At 43.0% G+C, this 21,291-nt stretch overlaps 1 protein-coding gene across 5 annotated transcripts in view; it reads left to right on the top strand.

Annotated features, from left to right (window-relative positions):
* The first annotated feature begins 8,563 nt into the window (after positions 1-8,563).
* The window catches only part of ATP10A (ATPase phospholipid transporting 10A (putative)), a 194,018-nt gene continuing 181,290 nt past the window's right edge, over positions 8,564-21,291 (top strand). For 2 of the 5 annotated variants that reach the window (XM_032342292.1, XM_032342293.1), the window contains exon 1: positions 8,565-9,253. In XM_032342292.1, the coding sequence (XP_032198183.1) occupies positions 8,793-9,253 (461 nt within the window). In that variant the 5' untranslated portion in view covers positions 8,565-8,792. Of the gene's footprint in view, positions 9,254-21,291 lie in introns of all 5 variants that reach the window. The other 3 variants (XM_032342294.1, XM_032342290.1, XM_032342291.1) reach the window with 3 other exon arrangements.

The raw sequence follows: 21,291 nt of genomic DNA, 5'->3' as shown, positions 1-21,291 counted from the left end.
CTTCCTTTATCACCTTCAGCAAAATATTAAGTTGTGATCACATATTCCTCATCTGTGATATTGGGATAAAAATTTTCCTACCTCATGGAATGGCAGAGAATGAAGATAGTCAGTGTAAAACAAGTAAGCACGTGCCTGGCAGGCATTATATTCTCTACAAAGGTTAAATATTATTGCTTCTGTTGTTGGTTTTTGTAACGATTATTTACATATACCTTGAACTGATATTTCTTGCTTTTCTTTAGGTATTTTATTAACCCTAAAAATGAGATCCTTCTGTTATTGATCAGTTACATTTTCTAATTGGTACTTGCTTATACATGAGAAACTTAAGACTGTATATCCTTTATCTTATACTTAGCTATATTACTAGCCACTTTCCTATATAAAAGCCATGATGTTGTGGGGCACCTGGATGGCTCAGTTGGCTAAGTGTCCGACTCTTGGTTTTGGCTCAGGTCATGACCTCATGGTCATGGAATTGAGTCCAGTGTTGAGTTTTATGCCCAGAGTCTGCTTAGGATTCTTTTCTTCTTCCTCTCCCTTTCCTCCTGACCTCCTTGCCTCCTCTCCCGCCACCACTTGTACATGCTCAGGCATACTCCCTCTCTCTCAAATAAATACATAAAATCTTAAAAAAAAAAACAAAAAACAAAAACTAAAGTGTTGCAAATAGTGATATATTGTCCTTTTTTCTTTTCTGGTATTTAAACCTATAAATATTACAATATGGTGATAAACTATAAATAAACTATATGTGGCTCCTTTGCAATTCCAATTTTTAATAAGAGGTTTTGCTACCCTTTTGGAAGAAATTGGGAAGGTCTCAGTCTCCTCCTAAACTATATTATAAATGAAATAAATTAACTGTTTTGAAGTTTCAACAGAATTTACCTGCCAAATGGTCTCCATAGGGTGCTTTTGAAGAATGGATTTCTGAGGACCTTTTCAAGACCTCCTGGGGTTTAATATATTAATCTATTCAAAATTTTTTTCTTTTTTTTTGAGTCACTTATATTAATATGTTAACTTATATTTTGCTAACTGTAGAAAGTATATTACCATGGGTAGTTATCTCTAGAGGCTTGCTTGTCTATAAATTCATTAAATTACAAGATAGCCGGATATCAAGTTGACTAATATTGGAACCTATATTCAAAATATGCTTCCCACAATGGTGCTGATGTCTTTCCATCACTTAATGAAAGTAAATATTTATTTGTTGAGTACTTGCAAGAGGCAGTCTTGTGTGACTCTGGGAGCTCATGGCCTCTGTGAGTGGCTATACACTGAGCCCTGTCCAGTGGAGCTGAGGTCTCCCAGTGTGGGAGAATGTACAGCTCACAAAAAAGCACATGGCACATCAGACATGGGAAATCAGACAGAGCTAGTTGGGGACAGGATGGGCTGCATGAGAAGAGGGGCCTTGAGGATTCTTGTTCCAAGTGCTAGACTTTGCTCTCTGGTGTCCTCCTCCTCCTGGGTCTTGGCCTCATTACCTTTGTTCTCTGTTAGCTCTCTGATGCTCCCAAATAGATTTTCTGTTAATGTTCTGCCCATCTTTTCTAGAAGTCCTCTGAAGCCTTGGTACTATTTACCTTATCTGCCAGTAGCATGGGCAGACAGGAAGGGCATTATCTGGATCCATGCCCCAGATTAGTAGCCTCTTCTCTATTTTCATTTCTTTGTCTTTATTCCCTGCATGCTGAGAGAATTCCTCAATCTGATCATCCAGACCACTAGTTTTGCCCCTCCATTATGTGTTTTAAATTAAATACACACAATGTAAAATTTATCATCTGAATCATTTTTGGGGTGTATGGTTCAGCAATAGCAAGTACATTCATCCTGTTGTGGACTGTGTTTTTTAAAAAAAGTACGTAATCTGTGCTGTCTTTACTCCCAAGAAGTCTTTACTGTTCCTCATTTGCTTCTTTTCCATGGTAATTTTATGGATGGGCTGCCTTCTAGCATTTTTTTAAGGATAATAATAATTGGGTTTAATATTATTTTCTATGTTCTGTTAGGTCTGTATTCTGAAAGGAGAAATTCACTTCTGTAGAGCTTGCTTTCTTTCATGCTAGTAGTTCTTCTCAAATATAGCAATGAGAGCAACTTGTCAAAATAGCCAGCATGGGGCCTGGAATGGTACACTTACACCAGATGCAGTGGATTTTTTACCTTTTTATCTCCCCAGATGTCCCACAATGGCTATTGCTCCCAGGCCTGCCTTACTCATATTTTGGACTTTCTAAGATCTGTTTGGAAACCCCATCCCCGCTTTTTTTTTTAAACAGCATTGTCTACTTGATTACATAATGTATTGTCTTTTATTTATTACGCTTCCTCACCGATTCACTTTTATCTCCTTTTTATCTCTCAGATAGCCCTCATTATTATCTTCTGAAGAATCTTCTTTTGTATTCCAAGGTACTTTTCGCTGTTTCCCAGCACAACTATACATTTCTCCTTTCAAGTATATCATCTGTCCTTTTAATAGGAATTTCCTTTGAAGAAAAGGAGATCATTGTGCTTAGGCAGGTATCCTAAAATAGAAATTTTTACTTAAGTCTCTGGAATTTGGCATTTCTGGGATTTGAAACATTATCATAGATTTAGCTTGTTGGATCATAACAATTAATATAACCCAATTTTTCACAGCTCTGTACTCTGATAATTTAATTTAAATGAATGTTAAGCCCTTGTTAATTAATGGGCAACATATCTGTGCCAAACTTTACACATTACAAATTTGGGAATCTCTTATAACTTTTTCTCTTAAATTAGGGACACTCACAAGAATAAATATTAAACAAATGTTATCAAGGTTAAAATTTTGTAGACTGTGATTTTTACTTATTCCACAAGCATTTATTGTACAAGTATCACACCACCAAAGTAGTACTTGAAAGCTGGAAGCAATCTTCGTGACTGTTTCATCCAACGTCCTACATTTTCCAGTGAGAAAGTCTCATCCAGTCTCTTCTATTTATATTCCATCTGTAGGTACAATCTTCTCATCACACAGCTCTAAATCACAGGCATCTTCTGACATGGCCCAGATCTGTACTTTTTTTTTTTAAAGATTTTATTTATTTATTTGTCAGAGAGAGAGCGAGCGAGAGCGAGCACAGGCAGACAGAGTGGCAGGCAGAGTCAGAGGGAGAAGCAGGCTCCCTGCGGAGCAAGGAGCCCAATGTGGGACTTGATCCCATGCTGGGATGATAACCTGAGCTGAAGGCAGCTGCTTAACCAACTGAGCCACCCAGGCGTCCCCCAGATCTGTACTTCTAGTGCTGGCTTTTCCTGTCACTGTGAGACTTCACTATCCAGCTTCCTACTTCACATCCGTTAGATGTCAAACAGGCACCTCAAGCTTAACGTGCCATATGTTAGCTTTGTATTTTCTTCCCCCCGGCCTGTCCTTTTTTGTGGGGGTAGGAAATATTTTCCTTCTTACATCCTAGGTTCTTGGCTGGCCTAATAATTAAATTCACTGGAGAAAAAGAAATTTAATTTTGTACTTACAAGGACCCCATAAAAATATGAGACTTAAAGAAGTGACCAAAGCAGGAAGCTTTTGTACCTTTTAGATGAAGAAATGGTAAGAAATTGGTGTCATGACAAGGACAATTTATATAGTCTTCTTGGTCTTAAATTTTCTATCTCTGGGGATAAAGTTGCCTTCTACCCTCCTGGTACAGTGAGGATACCTTTCACATAGGAGATTTGTTTCCTGCTTTCAGAGGGACAAAGGAGGGTCAGTGTGTTTCCCTCTTGCACTCACTGTCTCTCGTCACTTTATTTAGTTATTTTTAAAAGATTTTATTCATTTATTTGACAGAGAGACAGTACATGAGAGAGCAAAAGTAGGGGTATGGGTCGAGGGAGAGGGAGAAGGAGACTCCCCTACTGAGAAGGGAGCCCAGTGTGGGGCTTGATCCCAGGATCCTCGGATCATGACCTGAGCCGAAGGCAGACGCTTAACTGACTAAGCCACCCAGAGTCTCAAGTCATTTTAATTCAAAATAATCAACATGCTAAAGTGGCATATTTGGGGTCTGGAATATTCTACAATCCTTCATCCTCAAGTCATTAACCAAACTGTTGAGTGTTACTCTTGATTCACTTCTTTTCCTCATCTAAATATCCAACATGTTGGCTTATCATGTTGACTCTACCTGGAGTCAACTCTGTCTATCCACTTCTTGGAGCCCAAGCCACCTCCTCCTCCATTGCCTGCTCCCACTGGCTCCAAGTCCATCTTCTAACTTTTAAAAGGGAAAATGAGAACCTCTCACCTCATGCTTCTGTTGGGGGTAGTCCACAGCTTCCTGTTGCACTTGGAGCAAATCCGGAGGCCTCTCCCATCCAAAGGCAGGCTGGCCCTGCATGCTGGCCCCTCTGCCTTCCTCCTACTTCTGGCCACATTTTTCTCCACCCAGACTCACTCTTTGATCCCCAACTGACATCTCTGCCTGGGCCTCCCAGATGACCTTCGTTGTGTGTACCCCAGCCAGATCTTTGCTTCTGTGGCATCATGACCATGCCAGGCCTGACCCTCCCATTGTCTTCAGACCTTAGTGACTCAAGTTATCCATTGCTAGAGCATTTCTCAACTTCGTTCCTTCTTTCATACCCACACCCAGTTCAACAGCATATCATGCATGCTTTAATACGGCCATATCCCACCCTGCACCATGACCACTCCCACAGGAACTACCAAATCTTTCTCTCCAGGATTATTGCAGTGGCTTCTTACTGTCTCCTTCCTACTGACCCAGCCCCTCTGCATTCTGTTCACACAGTAACTGATGATGTTTGAAAACTTGAGTTCAGTCACATGACTCCTGTGCTCAAAGCCCTCCAAGGCTTCCTTTCTCACTCAGCTAAAAACCAAGATCCTTACTGTGATTCTTCAGGCCCTACATGAACCTACTCTGGGCTACATCTCTGTTTGCCAACTCAGCTCAAGATACCTGGACCATCTCTTTGGAATTGGAACCCCATGTTCTCCTACACTTGCTTGTTCTTCCTGAAGACATTTCTGCAGTTTGTTTCCCTTGCCTTTGGTGAGGGTTGCCCCGCAAGGTCCTCTCTAAAAGCCCTTGCTGGTTCCCTGTGCCCCTCCATTTCCTATGTCCTTCTAATTGGAATAATCTTCAGAGAACATAGCATTTTTGAGATCAGGAATTTAGAGGTGTTCCAGGGGTGTCTTGCTTAGTCATTGCTAATGTCAAGGGGTACTGATTCCAATGTGGGTCTGTAGGGTATCCCCCCCACACTACTAATCAATTTTTTGACACCAACTAGGTGTCCTATAATGCAATCCAGTCCTGACACTACTTGGACAGAGCATCAGATCTCACAGGTTAAGGGCTCAGTCCTGCAAGACTGCACCTCAACACACACACACACACACACACACACACACACACACACACACACACTTCAGATGCTAGTCACAAGTTAAGGTTATCACCTGTGCTTCTGACCAGCTGGCTATGGATTAGATGTTCCAATAATACTCTCCTTGGGTTTAATTAATTTGTTAGAGAAGCTCACAGAACTCAGAGAAACATTTTACTTACCATATTACCAGTTTATTATAAAACAGTATAACTCAGGAATGGTCAGATGGAAGAGATACATAGGGTAAATATGGGGAAAGGGCATGGACCTTCCATACCCTGTCTGTGAGCACCACTCTTTCTGAATCTCCAGTGTTCACAATGTGGAAACTCTCCAAGCCCTACCTTTTGGTTTTTTTGGAGGCTTCATTACATAGACGCATTAAAACATTGGCCATTGGCAAGTGATTCGACCTCCAGCTCCTCTCCCCTCCCTGGAGGTCAGTGGAGTGGGGCTGAAAGTTCTAACTCTCTAATTACATGTTTGGTTTCCCTGGCAACCAGCCCCCATGTAAAGTGCTTTCTAAAAGTCACCTCATAAACTCAGGTGTGGCTGAAAATGGTTTGTTATGAATATCAGGACAACTTTAGCACTCAACACTTATGAAATTCCAAGGGTTTAGGAGCTCTGTGCCAGAAATGGGGATGGAGAACAAATATATATTTATTATTATAAATCGCAATATCACAGTCTCTTCCTACTAGAATGTTAGATCCATGAGAATTATCTGTTGTCATCAACAATTCTTCTGAGTCAGTCCCCAGTGCCTAGAACAGTGCCCGGCACAGTGGTTGAAGAATAAGTATTTACTGAAGGAGGACAATTACAGTGACTTGCCCAGGCCCAGCAGCAGGGCATGGTCAGAGCTCAGTGGTCCAGATGACCTACCCAGAGCTCATCTAAGCCTGGCCCAGGCAGTCAAGTCTGAGAGTTTACCTGGCAGAAGACATCCAAGCTCAAAACCCCAGCAGAGCAATCTCAGGCAGGTTTACATACCACTGCATATACATCAGAATAGAAGTAATTTCTCCGGGGTTCAAAGGATCACACAGTGTGGGAAACCTGGGAGGCCGGGCGAGTGAGGCCTCAGTGGAAATACTGAATTTGGATTGGTGAGGAGCAGGTGGGGAAAGATTCCAGACTTAAGGAGCAGTGTGACTCATGGAGTCTTGGAACCTTAGAGTGGAATGTGGATGGGAATGAATAAGGCCTGTTCTGAGAAGGGTAAGGAGACCTCTTGCCCTGGGGCTGGGCCAGGAGTAGGGAGGGGTGGAGTTAAATCAGTAAGTTGGTGCCAGTTCCCCTGAGGGCCTCAAGGGACCTCTGCCTGAGGAGTCAGCATTTGACCCTGTAAAGCAACAGGGGACTCCGGTAAGCTCGAGGGTAAACAAACAAAGTGAAAGGGTCCAGTAGGTCAAGGAACCATTTTGGCAACATGTGGACTGTTGAAGCAAGGAGACTGGGAGGCAGGGAGACCCACCCAGAAGCTCTGGGGCCACACTGGGGATACCTATAGGGATGGAGGCATATGGAAACGGAGGGAGGGAGTAGGCCCTTGGGCCTCACTGGGTTAGATGATGGAGGAAAAGAAGGGTCCTTGAGGTCCTAGTCATTGGAAACCAGGGAAGTTGTATTACTTCCTTTGCTGTTAATACTCAATTTGGGATGCCACTGGTTCATCATGAGATCTGATTTCTTTCCCTGAAAATGCAGGTACTTTAGCCAAATCTTTCTCTGACCCAGGCCCCTCTACACATTAATATTCTACCCTTAGGAATGCTATGGGGGAGAGTCTTGATATATGGCATACAATATTTTCTTAGTATCAGTCACTTTACCCTCCTTATGCTGGATTCCAGCAAATTTGTGGTCTGTGGCTCCCTGTAAAGACATGAGACCCTGGCCTGGCTGGATGGCATATGAGTGAGCCCCAGAATATAGGAGATGAGAGGGTGTCATGGGTAAGATTTGATTTGAGCAAAGCTAGGGAGGTGACTAGTAGCAGACACAGAAGGGACAACCCAGTGCCAGCAATGGCTGTTACGGTGGTCTTTTGGGAGAATGTCAGAGTATTCCAGTGCAAGAGGAGAAAGGAGGGGCTGGCCTCTAGAAGCCAGCAGCTCCCAGAATCCAGTACCCCCTAAGGGCTCTTCTCACCCAAGTTCTCAGTCAGATTCTCCTTGCCAAGAAATCTCTGCTGCTTATCCCTGTACTTCCAAAGCAGAAGGCCGAACTGTCACAGCTATGGTCTATCTGGAGGGGAGTGCTGCCACTGAAGTGGGGACTCCCCAATACCTTCTGCCATACCCAGCATAGTCTCCCACCCCCATCGTTCACATACGCCCCTCTCTGATTCCCCACAAATACTGAGGGGAGCCCTTTGCCCCCAAAACTCTTCTAAAATTCTGGTCCTCTCCTCCCCTCCCAACAACCACTTTCAATTTCCTGTCATAGCTTTTCTGAGGCCGCTTCAGAACTGCAGCACACAGGGATATTTTGCTCTGGGGGTTTACCAGAGAGGAAAAGAAAAATACCTCAAACCAAAGCCTACCTTTGCCACTGAGAAATATTCTTATTAAAAAAAAAAAAAGTCTATTTAGGGAAGTAAGAAGTAAGAAAATGCAGCGATGGTCAGGGAAAGGGAAAAGTCTAGTTACCCAAGAAGTAAATCTGAAAGTAGGTGGAAGTTGAGCAGGCGTAGGGAAGGGTGTAGAGCCAACAGAATCCCAACTTCTTGGGCTCTCCCCAAAAGCAGATATCTTCGGTAAATGAGATTTAAAAATCGTAGCATTGGTATGGCATGGCTCATTTGGATTTTGATTCTAGCTGATTCCAAGAGGAGGCTCCTAATCCGGGCTCCCAAACCGTTTCCCTGTCCAGGGCCTGGGAAACAGAGCTGGCCCAGGAAGAGCCTGACGGTTGCCAGGGGACTGCGCTGCCTTTGCTCTCAGACTCTGCAGCTTCCTCTCTCCTACCGGAGTCAGGGCGCCTTTGCACTGTTCTGGGACTGACTGATGCTTCTGGAAACGAAACTAAACCGCTCTAAAGTTTGCAGCTCGGGTCTTTCTGTTTCCCGCTATCCGCGGTATCCCAGCCTGGGCGCGGCGCGGGGCGGGGCCAGGAGCTGCCTCGGCGGAAGCGGCCAGGCAAGCGCGAGTACAAGGGAGTTCTGTGCCGCGCGCGCCCCGCCCCGCCCCCCCTGCGCCCTGCCCCGACAGCGGACTAGCCGGCTGGGCGGGGCGGGCGCTGACCGCCGTCTCCTTGCGTCCCTCAGGCGGGGAGCCCGCGCCACCGCGCCCGGGCCGCCGGCGATGATCACCTAGGAGGCTGGCGCGGGCGGGCGCGAGCGGCGGAGGAGCCGGGCGCGGCGACACGCGGCCATGGAGCGGGATCCGGCGGCGGCCGAGGAGCCCGGGTCCCCGGGTCGTCGTCGGCGGCGGCGGCGGCGCGGAGACGGCAGGACGCGCGTGGTGCGCTCCAACCTGCTGCCGCCCCCGGGCGTCGAGGATCCAGCGGCTGGCGCGACCAAGGGTGCGCGGCGACGGCGGCGCGGGGGCGCCCAGCACCTGGCGGACAACCGGCTCAAGACCACCAAGTACACTCTACTGTCCTTCCTGCCCAAGAACCTGTTCGAGCAGTTCCACCGCCTGGCCAACGTGTACTTTGTCTTCATCGCGCTGCTCAACTTCGTGCCGGCGGTGAACGCCTTCCAGCCCGGCCTGGCGCTGGCTCCCGTGCTTTTCATCCTGGCCGTCACGGCCTTCAAGGACCTGTGGGAGGACTACAGCCGCCACCGCTCAGACCACGAGATCAACCACCTGGGCTGCCTCGTCTTCAGCAGGTGAGCCGGGCGCTCCGTGCTGTGGAGCGCGGGGTCAGCTCAGGGCCGCGGCGCTTTGGGGAACTTGGTGTGGGGCGCGGCGTGAATGGCACCGGGCGGGGTGGCCCAGAAGCGGCTCGACAAGGGGCGAAGGGCCCGGCTTCTTTTGCGCCCGGGGACGCAGAAAGCAGGAAACCTAAATGCTGGGCGCGGGAGTACCCTGATCCTGATTGGCACTCAGACGCCTCGTCCAAACCGGAATGATCCCAGGGCTGGAATCCGGCAGCCTCTGAGCGTCCTCATCCTCACCACTCCCGCCTTTTAAGAGTAAAAAGGAGGGAAATCCAGGCTCTGCGCTCTGGTTTGAAGTCCTAGCTTCAGTTTTTGGTCAGACTCTCTAGGTAGTTTAACACGTTTAACACGTTTAACAATCAATACAGGTACGTAAAGCTCAAGCTTAGATAACCTCTCCTCTTGGGACAACAGTGAAACTGCCACCAAGTTTTGGTGTGACCAGCACAGACATATAAAAAAGCAGGAGTAATAATAACAGTGTCCACCCATTAATGTGAGCTGTGATCAGGCCACCCAACTGGGTACCATCCCATAGTTGACTGTTTAATGTTAGTTTTCTACAAGACCAGTGCTCTAACCCCTGAGCTATGGAGCCTAATGTTAGTTTTCTAAAACTTAACTCCAGTTTCCAAATGGAAAGACTGAAGCTCTGAGGGGTTTTTGAGTCCTGCGCATAGTTGGTACTAGGGTATGTCATTACATAGTACTAGGGTATGTCATTACACTTTCTCTCTCCCTTGCATCTTCCCAGAGTTTTGGACTCTCAGGTTGGGGGTGACTGCTGTCTCTTCTCCCTTTAGACTCCCCACCCCAAAATAGCCACTAGGCTGCAGAGTCATCTTGGAGCTGCATCAGTAGCTGAACCCACCTCAAGGTGGAACCCTTCAGGAAGGCTAATGGGCTTGGCTTCCACATACAAAGCTTGGCCCATCTTTCTCTCCTGTTCGCTCTGTTTGACTCCTGATGTAAATGACTGATGTAGGCCTTTGAGTTAAGGACATCAGTCTTGTCTGGCTTCCATCACTTGTGAGAGGCTTCTAGGAAACCCCTTGTGCTCACAGTGGCAGATTGTTCCCCTGAAAGGTGAGGGTCATTGTTATTCCTACCTCTTAGGATAACATAGGTGCAGAGTATTATTTCTGACTCTTCCAGCAACATTGGTTGTGTTTCATACTTATTTTACAAATGCGTAAACTGATGTTCAGAGAGGTTAAGTAACTTGCCCATGGCCACACAGCTGCTATGTAGTGGTATTGGAATTTGACTTGGTCTTTTCAGTTCCACAGCTTTTCCAACATTCTGTTACTTGAGCTTCTTAAATTTATATAAAACTTACTTCAGGAGCTTGTTATAAATAACAACTCTCAGGCTCCATTGCCAGTGTTTCTGACCAAGCTCATCTGGGATTGGGCCCAGGAATCTGAGTATTTAATTAGCACAGAGGTGATGCTTATATAATGGCTCATACTTTGAGTAATGCTGCCCTCTTGCTCTCAAGGGGTGCCCACTGTCCAGTCAGCAAGCATGATGTCGGTGGCCAGAGCTATGGGATTTCCTGGCTCCGCTTTGCAAGAAGCCTGAGTCCAAGAAGGGAGGACTCAGCAATTTCACAAAGGTCCTCTGTCCCTAGTGTGAGGACTCTGGGAAGCCGTACCTCTGGCTTCTGTATGACATCACTCTGGTGAGACTCTGGAAGGTTTAAGTCTTTACACACATACCACTTCTTGTTATTATTGAGCCTGAAGCCTCCTTTGCAGAAATACTTGGGCTTCAGGAAGTATAGTGTATTTTTAATTACAAAGTGTTTTTAACCCTTTAAGTCAATTGACTCTTAAAGCAACCACCACCCCCAACATGCAGATGAGAAAATAGAGGGGGACCCAGAAGCAGTTCTCTTCACTTGACCTCAAAGACTTCATGGGATTCTGAAACATTCATCTTCCCCTTGGACCACACCTGTCCATGTTCTCACCTTCTATCTTGACCTGACTGGTATTCTTAAATAATCAGTACAGCCCTAGGAGGCAGGTCCTCAGGGATAATGGTGCTTTCAGGAGAAGTTCCTAAATATCTCCTAGCTCCCAAGTTGAATTTCTTGAAAGCTTTCCTGGGGTGAGAAGGGGCCTTCTCCTTAGGAAGGTCCCAGGTGCTTATATGTAGGTGTGAGAGGGGTGGTAGCTGTTTTTTGAGAAGACTGGTCAGTTATCCTGCTCAGAAGCCAGGTCAAACTCTTCAAGTCCCAGAAAGTCTAAGATTGATGGTTTCAGGATTGAGCTTTAAGTGATGTGGTTTTCTGAGTCCTCCCCTGTCCTCTGAGAATGGTGAGTGACTTATACACCCACTGCATTCCAGGCTGTGTGTAGCTGCCTTGAAACTCCTGTCCATCAACTCAAACCAATGCCCTGATTTACTCCTCACTGTGCGAGGCCCTAGCCAGACCCTGTGATACAAAAGGGAGGAGGGTGGGGCCCACCCGCAGCTTACTGTGGGGGCTGACTGCACTGCAGGATGTGTCCAGGGACGGGTGACCTGGGCAGGGCACCTAGGTTAGGCATGCAGGATGCAGCTCAGGAGAGGCCTCCCAGAGGAGAACATGAGTGAGGACAAGGGAGGATGTGGCCAGATGGGGCGGATGCTACTGTTGAGGGAACATGTGGTGGGGATAGGGCACGACAGGGTCACAGGGCAGCCTGAGACTGCAACCAGGCCATAACCTGTTTGTAGGCACAAGGTGTGTGCTCGAAGGCCAGATCTCAGGGCGCTGGCATGGGGATGGACCAGAGAAGCCCAGGAGAGAATGTATTTTATGTCTGGCCAGTTTGTTGAGTGCCTTTAGTTACTACAGAGACAATGGGAGGCACAGTTGTGAATAGTTGAGGTCTGTGCTGTGTTGTGTCACAGCTCTGGTTGATGTGCAGAGGGGTGTAAATGCAGGCAAAGCAACTGTAAATGCAGGGTGAGAGCAGATTTTTTTTTTTTTTTTTTTTTTTTTTGAGGGAGGCTTACCTGCTGACACTGTCTCTGTTCTCTTGGACATCTCTGTGTTCTGACTGCAGCGAGAAGTGTGTCAGTCATTCACACCATTGTGTGAATCAGTAACCTAGTCCTTGGGTCCCTTCTTTGTGAGATCTCCATTAGACTTGTTAGAAATGCAGCTTCCCGGGCCCCCACCCCTGGACTATTGAGCCTGTGGTGGTGGGAGTGCTGGCATCTACATCATGGCTTTGTTTACATGTGGAAGTTTGAAAAGCCGTCCTTTGCTTCCATGTCCTGAGCCTGTTGCATCCTCTCACGGATTTCAGACTGTTGGTATTGAGGAAAATCCTCCTGAGCCATTCTCAGTGGGATGAGAGAGAGGGAGGTCGGTGATCCCAGGGGGTCAGGTCCAGCCCGTGGCCGCCCAGCTGGTGGGAATGGTCAGTTTGAGCAACACTGGCTCTGGACGAGTGAGTTGGGCTGAGTGTGGGAAGCCCTTTCAGACCTTCTTGGTGCTGGCAAAACGTGGCCAGAGAAGTCCTCTCCCTCGGGGCCACAGGAGAAAAGAAAGAGGGCTTGCTGAGCAGTCCGCTGAGACAAGACCAGTTGTCACCAGGGGCTTGGGCTGAGAGGGGAGAAATGATTGGAGGGTGCCAGGCTGGTGGAGCTGGAAGAGGAGAGCGATAGGAATACGGAGTCAGCCTGGAGACTCGGGTGATTCTGGCAGCAGGAAAGCAGAGTAGTTAGCAAAGGTGGGCGGCGATGAGGAAGCTGAAGAAGGAATAGTCCTAGAAAAGGGTGTTGCCCAGGAGAGGCAAAGGGAAGGAGCAGGGACCACGCGTGGAAGAAAGCACTCTCATCCTCCTCCTCAACCATTGGGGCAGTGATAACACTTGTTAAAGCAAGCCATCCTCGCCCCGACCCTGCTCCCAGAGCAGGTCTTACAAAGGCACAGTTTGAAGGACGGGAGCGCATAAGGCCCTTGCCTGCACCCTCTTTCCTAACTTGTCAAGTGGGGTGCTCGCCCCAGGTCCACATACCTCTTCTGGTGCTCTTGTCCTGTGGCCCTCCCTCCCTCTGCCCCATACCCTGCCCTGGTCAATGTGTAATTTTGTTTCCCTTTTGCCTCAATTCCCTTTGTAATGACCCTAATGTAGTCTTACTGATACCTTCTTATGTCCCTCTCCTGGATGGCGGAAACAGTAACATTTCTGCATGAAATCACCCGAGGGGACTTCTTCCAGAATCATTTGGGCTCTATACTTGGATCTGATTTCCATGCTCTTTTGGGAAAACAGGTAGTGGGGGGTGCTCTAACGCTTATCTTGGAATTGCTCTAATCTTGCCTGTTGCCTTTCCTTTGATTCTCACTTCGTTTCCCCAGCTCACAGGCGTTATCTGTCCCACCGGGCTTCATGATTTGTTTTTTCAGAAGAGCCTGAAATGATACCCAGCAAAGCTCTCCTTTTGTTTTTTGTTCATTTATCTTGCCTCTCCTCTTCTTCCTTCCCTTTCCTGGAGAGCTGCACTCTTCCTTGTCAGCAGCAGAAATATCTTTTCCCTGGAAGCCTAGCAACTTTGTCTTATTTGGGGTAAAAGATTTGCAAAAGCAGAGGCACCAGGACGAGATCCAGGAGACAGGAGCATGCCCAGATAATGCATGTCCTCTTTATGCAGAGATATCTCTCGGGGATGCTAGGCAGGGGGGCACTTGAGGAATAGTATTTGGACATTGCATTCACATGATTTTTAAGTTATTTTTCTTTTGATATCTGTCATGTGTCATGGCTGACTGGGCTCATGGTTGTCAAGTTATAGAAAAAGAACCTTTCTTTTCCTACAGACTTAGTTGCCCTCAGAAGGTAGGCATAGGGTAGTTCTTTTTTACTTGTTGATAGGAAGCAAGTGCTTTATATGTGTAATTCCATCTTAACCTAATGTCAGTCATATTTTCATATCCCCACTATTCACAGATGGGGAAACTGAGGCCATAGTTCCATCTTGTCCTCCAGCAGTCTCATTACTTTTTACATCCCCAACTTTCAGATGGGGGGAAACTGAGGTGGGGAGACTTGATAGCTTGCCTAAGGTCTCACTGTCAGGAGGCAACAGTACTGTGGCTTGAGCCCATAATCCCTCTGCTCTGACTCTACTTTTGTAGTTATTTTTGTACTTTGAGACCCTCCCCTCCAGGAAACGTAGACCTTATTTAAAAAAAAAAAAGTTGAAAATTTTATTCATCTCAAAGTACTTCCTTTGTGTTACAGATTTCTAATTTAATTCTATTCACACATGTAGAGAAGTGCATGTATAACATATCATCGTGCAGTTTCAACAGTTAGCAGCTCATGGCCACCACTGTTTTATCCTACCCCCTCCCTCTCCCTTTTATTTTGAAGCACAGCCCAGGTATTTCTTCTTCCGTTATTTATCTTTAGAAAAACAATGACTCCTTTTAAGATTAAACAACACATCTGAAACTAATGATATATTATATTTGGCTAACTGAATTTAGATAAAAACATAAATAAAACTGCCATCATCATGCGTAAATTTATACTAATGCCTTGATATTATTAAATACCCAATCTGTGTTCAGATTTTCACTTGTCTTATAAATACCATTATATTTTTTTTTCCATCTATGTGTTTGAATCAGACCCAAATAAAGTCTCACTGTGATCAGCTGATAAGTCTTTTAGGTCTCCTTTAATCTGTGGACATCCCTCTCCAAAGCTCCATTTCTCTTTCTCATGTTCTCCTTGAAATTTATTTTGAAGAAACGGAGTTATTTATACTGTAGGGTTTCCCATGGCCTGAATACTGCTGATCGTTTTCCTGTGGTATCTTCCTTTTTGTGGTAATTCCTGTTAGTGGTAGATTGGTCTGGATATTTTATCAGAACTTCCTCAGGTACAGATTTGACTTTTCTTTTCTTTTTTTTTAATCAAAGCCACATTCATAGATGGTGTTCTGTACTTCCATCAAGAAGAACATAGTGTTTCTTTGTCCCTCTTTTCTTGATGGATGTTAGCAGCCATGGGTGATCACTGCCTTCATCCATTAGTTTGTTAGTGGAAGCCAAATTTGGATGGTCTGATTCTTTATTACTGGGAATACTTTTATAAAAAGATCTTTCCCCTCATTTACTAAGTTCCTAGTGGTACAACTCATAGGGAAAGAGAGGTAAGTGTTTGATCTAGATCCCTAGCATCTTCTGATGGGAACCAGTTGGCTTTCTAAAGTTTTAACCTCTTTATTTTGAAATAATTTGTAGAAAATTTGTAAAAATAATGCAGAATTCCTGTATATCCCTCCCCTACCTTCTTCTAATTTTAACATTTTAATTAACTGTACTACAGTGGTCAAAACTAAGAAATTAACATTAACACAAAGCTATTAATTACTTTTTATTTTAGAGCTAAACAGTTTTTCCTTTAATGCATTTTTTTGTAGGTAGTTATTTTGCATATTGATCCTGTATCCTGCCATCTTGCTTACTCGTTTATTATGGCTCATATTTGCTTTGTGGATTCCTGAGGATTTTCTCTATACTGTTGCCCTTTGTTCCTACTTTGCTGAACATTTTTTTTTTTTGATCAAGAAAGAATATTAAATTTTGTTAGGTGCTTTTTCTTCATCTATTGACATGATCATGTGGCTTTTGTCCTTTAGTAAATTAGTACACTGTATTACATTGCTTTGCATATGTTAAACCATCTTTGCCTTCCTGAAATCAATCCTGTGTGGTCATGGCATATAATCCTTTTTATAATTTGCTGGTTTCAGTTTAGTAGAATTTGTTGATGCTTTTTGCATCTGTATTTATTTGGGATATTGTGGGTGTGGGTTTTGCTCTAAAAAAAAACATTATACTGGCGTCATAGAATGAGTTGTGGGGGAATACTTCTACTATTCTCAGTTTTGGAAGAGTTTGTGAAGAATTGGTGTTAATTCTTCACTAAATGGAAAACTTCAACATTGAGGAGAACTTTAGTCTTTTCTTTGTGGGGAGTTTCAAAATCACTAGTTCAATCTCAGTACTTGTTATAGGTCTGTTCAGATATTCTGTTTCTTTTTGAGTTGTAGTTGTGGTTGTGGTACCTTTTTATCTTCCTAGGACAGTGTTCATCTCATCTAAATGACCCTGTTGGCATACAGGTGTCCATAAAAATCCTTTGTAATTCTTTTTATTTTTGTAAGTTTTGTAGTGATATATCATCTATTATGACTAATTTTTAAAAATGTGAGCTTTCTTATTTGCTTGCACCTTCTAGCTAAAGATTTTCCAGTTCTGTTGATCTTGTCAAAGAACCAAGTTTTTTGTATTGCTGATTTTTCTCTATTGTTTTTCTGTTCTCTGTTTCATTTATTTCTGCTCTAATCTTTATTATTTCCCTCCTTCTGTTTGGCTTAGGTTTTAGTTTGATCTTCTTCTTGTAGTTAGAGTAGAAGATTAGGTTATTTTTTGGGATATTTTTTCTTTGTTAGTAAAGGTACTGACAGCTATAAGTTTCTCTATAAAAACTGCTTTAGTTGCATCTTATAATATTGGATGTGTTGTATTTTCATATTGTCTCAAAATATTTTCCAGTCTCCCTGGTGATTTCTTCCTTGACCTTGGTTGTTTAGTAATGTCTTATTAATTTTCATATGTTTGTGAATTTTTCAAATTTCTGTTATTGATTTCTAATTTCATTCAATTGAAATACTTGGTATGATATCAATCCTTTAGATTTGTTGAGTCTTGTTTTATGATCTATCCTGGAAAATGTCCCGTATGTGTTTGAGCATAATATATATTCTGTTGTATAAAGTGTTCTATAGATATCTTTTAGCTCTGTTATTTGGTTTAAAATGTTGTTTACATTTTCTATTTCCTTGTTGATCTTCTGCCTGTTGTTTTAGTCATCACTGAAAGTGCGGTGTTTGTAGTCTCCCAGTTCTTACAGAATCCTTTATTTCTCTTAGTGTTTGCTTCATATGTTTTGGGACTTTGTTAGATACGTAGTTATTTAAAATTTTTATGACTTTCTGATGAATTGATCTTTTTATCATTATAAAATACATTTCTTTCTCTACCAATTCTTGTCTTAAAAATCTATTTTGTCTAAAATTAATAATATGTCTACTTCAGCTCTCTTGGTTATGGTTTCCATGGTATATCTTTTCTTATCCTTTTACTTTCAACCTATTTATGTCTTTGAATCTAAAGTGTATGTCTTATAGATGATATATGGTTGAATTATATATTTTGAAAAATTTATTTTGCCAGTTTTTGCCTTTTGATTGTAGTATTTTATTAACATCTAATGTAATTACTGATAAGGTAGAAATTCTGTCTGCCGATTTGCTGTGTGTTTTCTGTGTGTCTTAACATGTTTCTGCCCCATAGACTTCTATTATTGCCTTCTTTGAATAAATATTTTTCTAGCGTACCATTTTAATTCCATGTTGTTTCTTTTACTATGCTGATGTTCTTATTTTTGTAATGGTGCTATAGAGATCATAAATAGTATCTTAATTTAAAATAATGTAGTTAGCATTAATACTAACAATTTCCATAGTGTGTAGAAAAATTTGCTCAGTATAATTCTATTTTCTCCCCCTCCTTTGTGGTACTACTAGCCTATAAATTTGCATCTTTACACAGTATATGTCCATCAACACAGATTTATAATTATTGGTGTGTGGAATTGTCTTTTAAATCCACATAGGAGAAGAAACAGTTATGAAAAAATACACTTTTTTTGCCTCAACTGGTACAACACCTTCAGGTAGCTGCAATGTTGAACAATTTCTGCTGATTTTTTAAAAAATTTATTTATTTTAGAGAGAGAACCTGCTCCCCCACAGTAGTGGGGGAAGGAACAGAGAGAGAATCTCAAGCAGATGCCCTGCTGAGCACAGAGCTTGAGGGGAGGACTGAATCTTACAACCCCGAGATCATGACCTGAGCCAAAACCAAGAGTTGGACACTGACAGATCCACCCATGTCCCTGCTGCTGATTATTTTCAATGCATGCCCTGGGTACAGGGCTTTACCCATAGAGCGAGGTCCAAATCAGCTCCTCTTTAACAACATTGTTCTGGGAATCAAGTTTTTGAGGAACTCTGAACTCAGCCTACCCATTCTGATGGCATCAAGTCAAGTTGATTTTTATAGGTACTGCAGAGCTAGGGAGGGGGGAGTGGGAATAGGCCAAGTTAAAATTCCACAAATCCAACTATTGTTATTGAGGTTCTGCAGTTTTTCTTGAATAAACTCCCCTCAGCTTATGGCAGGGCTTACTTGTTAACACTCAGGCTTCTGAAAAAGTTGGTTTAGAAATTTTGCCAGTGTTGCTTTTATGGAGGAGCAAATTTATCTGGAGGTCCTTATTTCACCATTCTGGCAGCCCCAGTTATTTTGTACAATTCCCCTCATTTTGAGTTGGTGTGTTGTTTCTCACGATTAGGTTGAGACTGGGTTTTTGGCAAGAACCATCGAAGTGATGTCCTTCACACTATATCATATCAGGGTGTATATGATGCCTATATATCTTACTATTGAACACACTAATTTTACTCTCTTGGTTAGGATATTGTAAATTTTTTATTTTCCTGCTGTGAAAAATTAATATCTTGAGACTATGAAGGTATCATATTTCTCCTCAAACTTTTGCCCTCCAACATTAACACCCATAAGTGGATCTTGGTGGTATTCTAATGGATTGTTTTTTACCTTCATTCCTTCTGTTTTCATGGAGTAGAATTCTTAGAAGAGCATTTTTTCTCTTCTTCATCGGTAGTTTGCTCAATCATTTATTCCTATCAGTGGAGACTAGTGGGTATTTGTTTTATTCTGTAGGTTGTAATTGAATGCTCTTATAATTTATCTTGTTGCTCACATTGTTCCAGCTCTGGTGACTGGGAGCTTTCTCAGCGAAACCCTGTGTCCCTTTGACATTTTCCCAGAGTTTCCTGAGTTCTTCCCTACTTTCTGGCTCTAAGATGGTCCAGGCTTATCTTTTATTTTCTTTGCTGCTGTTCTGGAATTAACTACTTTTCCTAAGGGTTATTTAGCTTTTTAAAAATTATTATTATGGATTTTGTGGATTTATTTACTATGGATTTTATATATTTGAATATAATCCATTGGTTTGGGGCCTTTTGTGGTTATTATTATAGTTGCTATCCTCTGGTCAATAGAAGCCAATTCATTTGGCTCTTGAGTCTTTTGACATAACCTGCAATCATTATTATTATTTTTTTTCTTTTTTGGTCTGTATCCCCAGCTCATCTTAAATATTTCTTACCATACTTCTGGAACCAGAAGAGGACTTTTTATTTTTTTTCCCCTAGTTTTATTGAAATATAATTAATATATAGCACTGTTTCCATTTAAGGTATACAGCACAATGACTTGACTTAAATATTTTATGAAATGATTACCATGGTAAGGTTAGTTAACTACTTTTCCTAAGGGTTATTTAGCTTTTTAAAAATTATCATTATGGATTTATGTATCTGTATTTATGTATATGTGTATATATGTAGTTGTATATGCGTCAGTCATATAGGTACAAAAAAAAAAAAAGAAAAGAAAAGAGGGGTGCCTGGGTGGCTCAGTGGGTTAAAGCCTCTGCCTTTGGCTCAGGTCATGATCCCAAGGTCCTGGGATCGAGCCCTGCATCAGGCTCTCTGCTCAGCAGGGAGCCTGATTCCTCTTCTCTGCCTGCCTCTTTGCCTACTTGTGATCTCTCTCTGTCAAATAAATAAATAAAATCTTTAAAAGGAAAAAAAAAGAAAAGAAAAAGTTTTTTCTTTGTAGTGAGAACTCTTAATAATTTTCCATATATACTACAGTATTGTTAAGTACAGTCACAGTGTTGTACATTACATCCCTATAATTTGTTTATAGCTGGAACTTTGTAGCTTTGGGCCACCTTTACCTATTTCCCTATTCCTCCAACCCCTGCCTCTGGCAACCACCAGTCTGCTCTCTTTATTTAGTTTTGCTTTGTTTTGTTTAGATTCTGCATATAAATGAGATCACAGAGTATTTCAGTTTTCCTGTCTGACCTATTTCACTTAGCATGACGCCCTCTAGGTTTATATATGCTGTCACACGGCAGAATTTCCTTTTTTTTCTCATGGCTGAATAATATTCCGCTATATATATACACCACCCGTTTTTTATCCATGGCTTGGCTACTGTAAATAATGCTGCACTGAACATGGGGACACACATGTCTCTTTGACATAGTATGTTTGTTTTCTTTGGGTATATTCCCATAAGTGGAATTGCTAGACCATATGGTAATTCCATTTTTTTGAGGAATCTCCATACTATTTTTAGTAGTGGCTGTAGCAGTTTTAAATCCCAACAGTGATATCCAAGGATTCCCCTTTCCTCACATCCTCACCAACACTTGTTGTTTCTTCTCTTTTGGTACTAACCATCCTGATTGGTGTGAGGTGATATCGCATTGTAGTTTTTTATTTCCATTGTAGTTTTGATTTGTGTTTCCTTAATCATTCATGTTGTTAAACCACATCTACATGTACCTCTTGATCATTTGTATGTCTTCTTTTAAAAATGTGTGTTAAGATCCTTTGTCCGTTTTTAACTGGATTAGAAGTCCTGTTGTTTTTTTTTAAGATTTTTTTATTTTAGAGAGATAAAGAGAGTGCAGGTGTGGTGGGAGGGCAGGGCTGGGTAGAGGGAGAAGAGGAAGGAGGGACTGTCCAGCAGACTCCCTGCTGCGCATGAAACCTGATGTGCGGCTTGATCTCAGGACCGTGAGATAATGACCTGAGCTGAAACCAAGAGGCAGATGCTGAACCAGCTGAGGCACCCAGGCACCCTGGCACCCTGAAGCCTTTTTCAATTCTTCTGTAGCTTTTTGTGCCCCCTAAAGCTCAGTGTCCTGGTTTGCCTTGCCATGGTATGGCTAGATCCTATCTGAGGGTCATTCTTTACGGTGGTCATGAACCCAGCAAGTTCCATCTTTCCTGAAAGGGGT

Source organism: Mustela erminea, chromosome 5 (genome assembly GCF_009829155.1).
Source record: "Mustela erminea isolate mMusErm1 chromosome 5, mMusErm1.Pri, whole genome shotgun sequence".
Taxonomy (NCBI): Eukaryota; Metazoa; Chordata; class Mammalia; order Carnivora; family Mustelidae; genus Mustela; species Mustela erminea.
The sequence above is the reverse complement of the archived record's forward strand: the minus strand, read 5'-3'. Positions and strand labels throughout refer to the sequence as shown.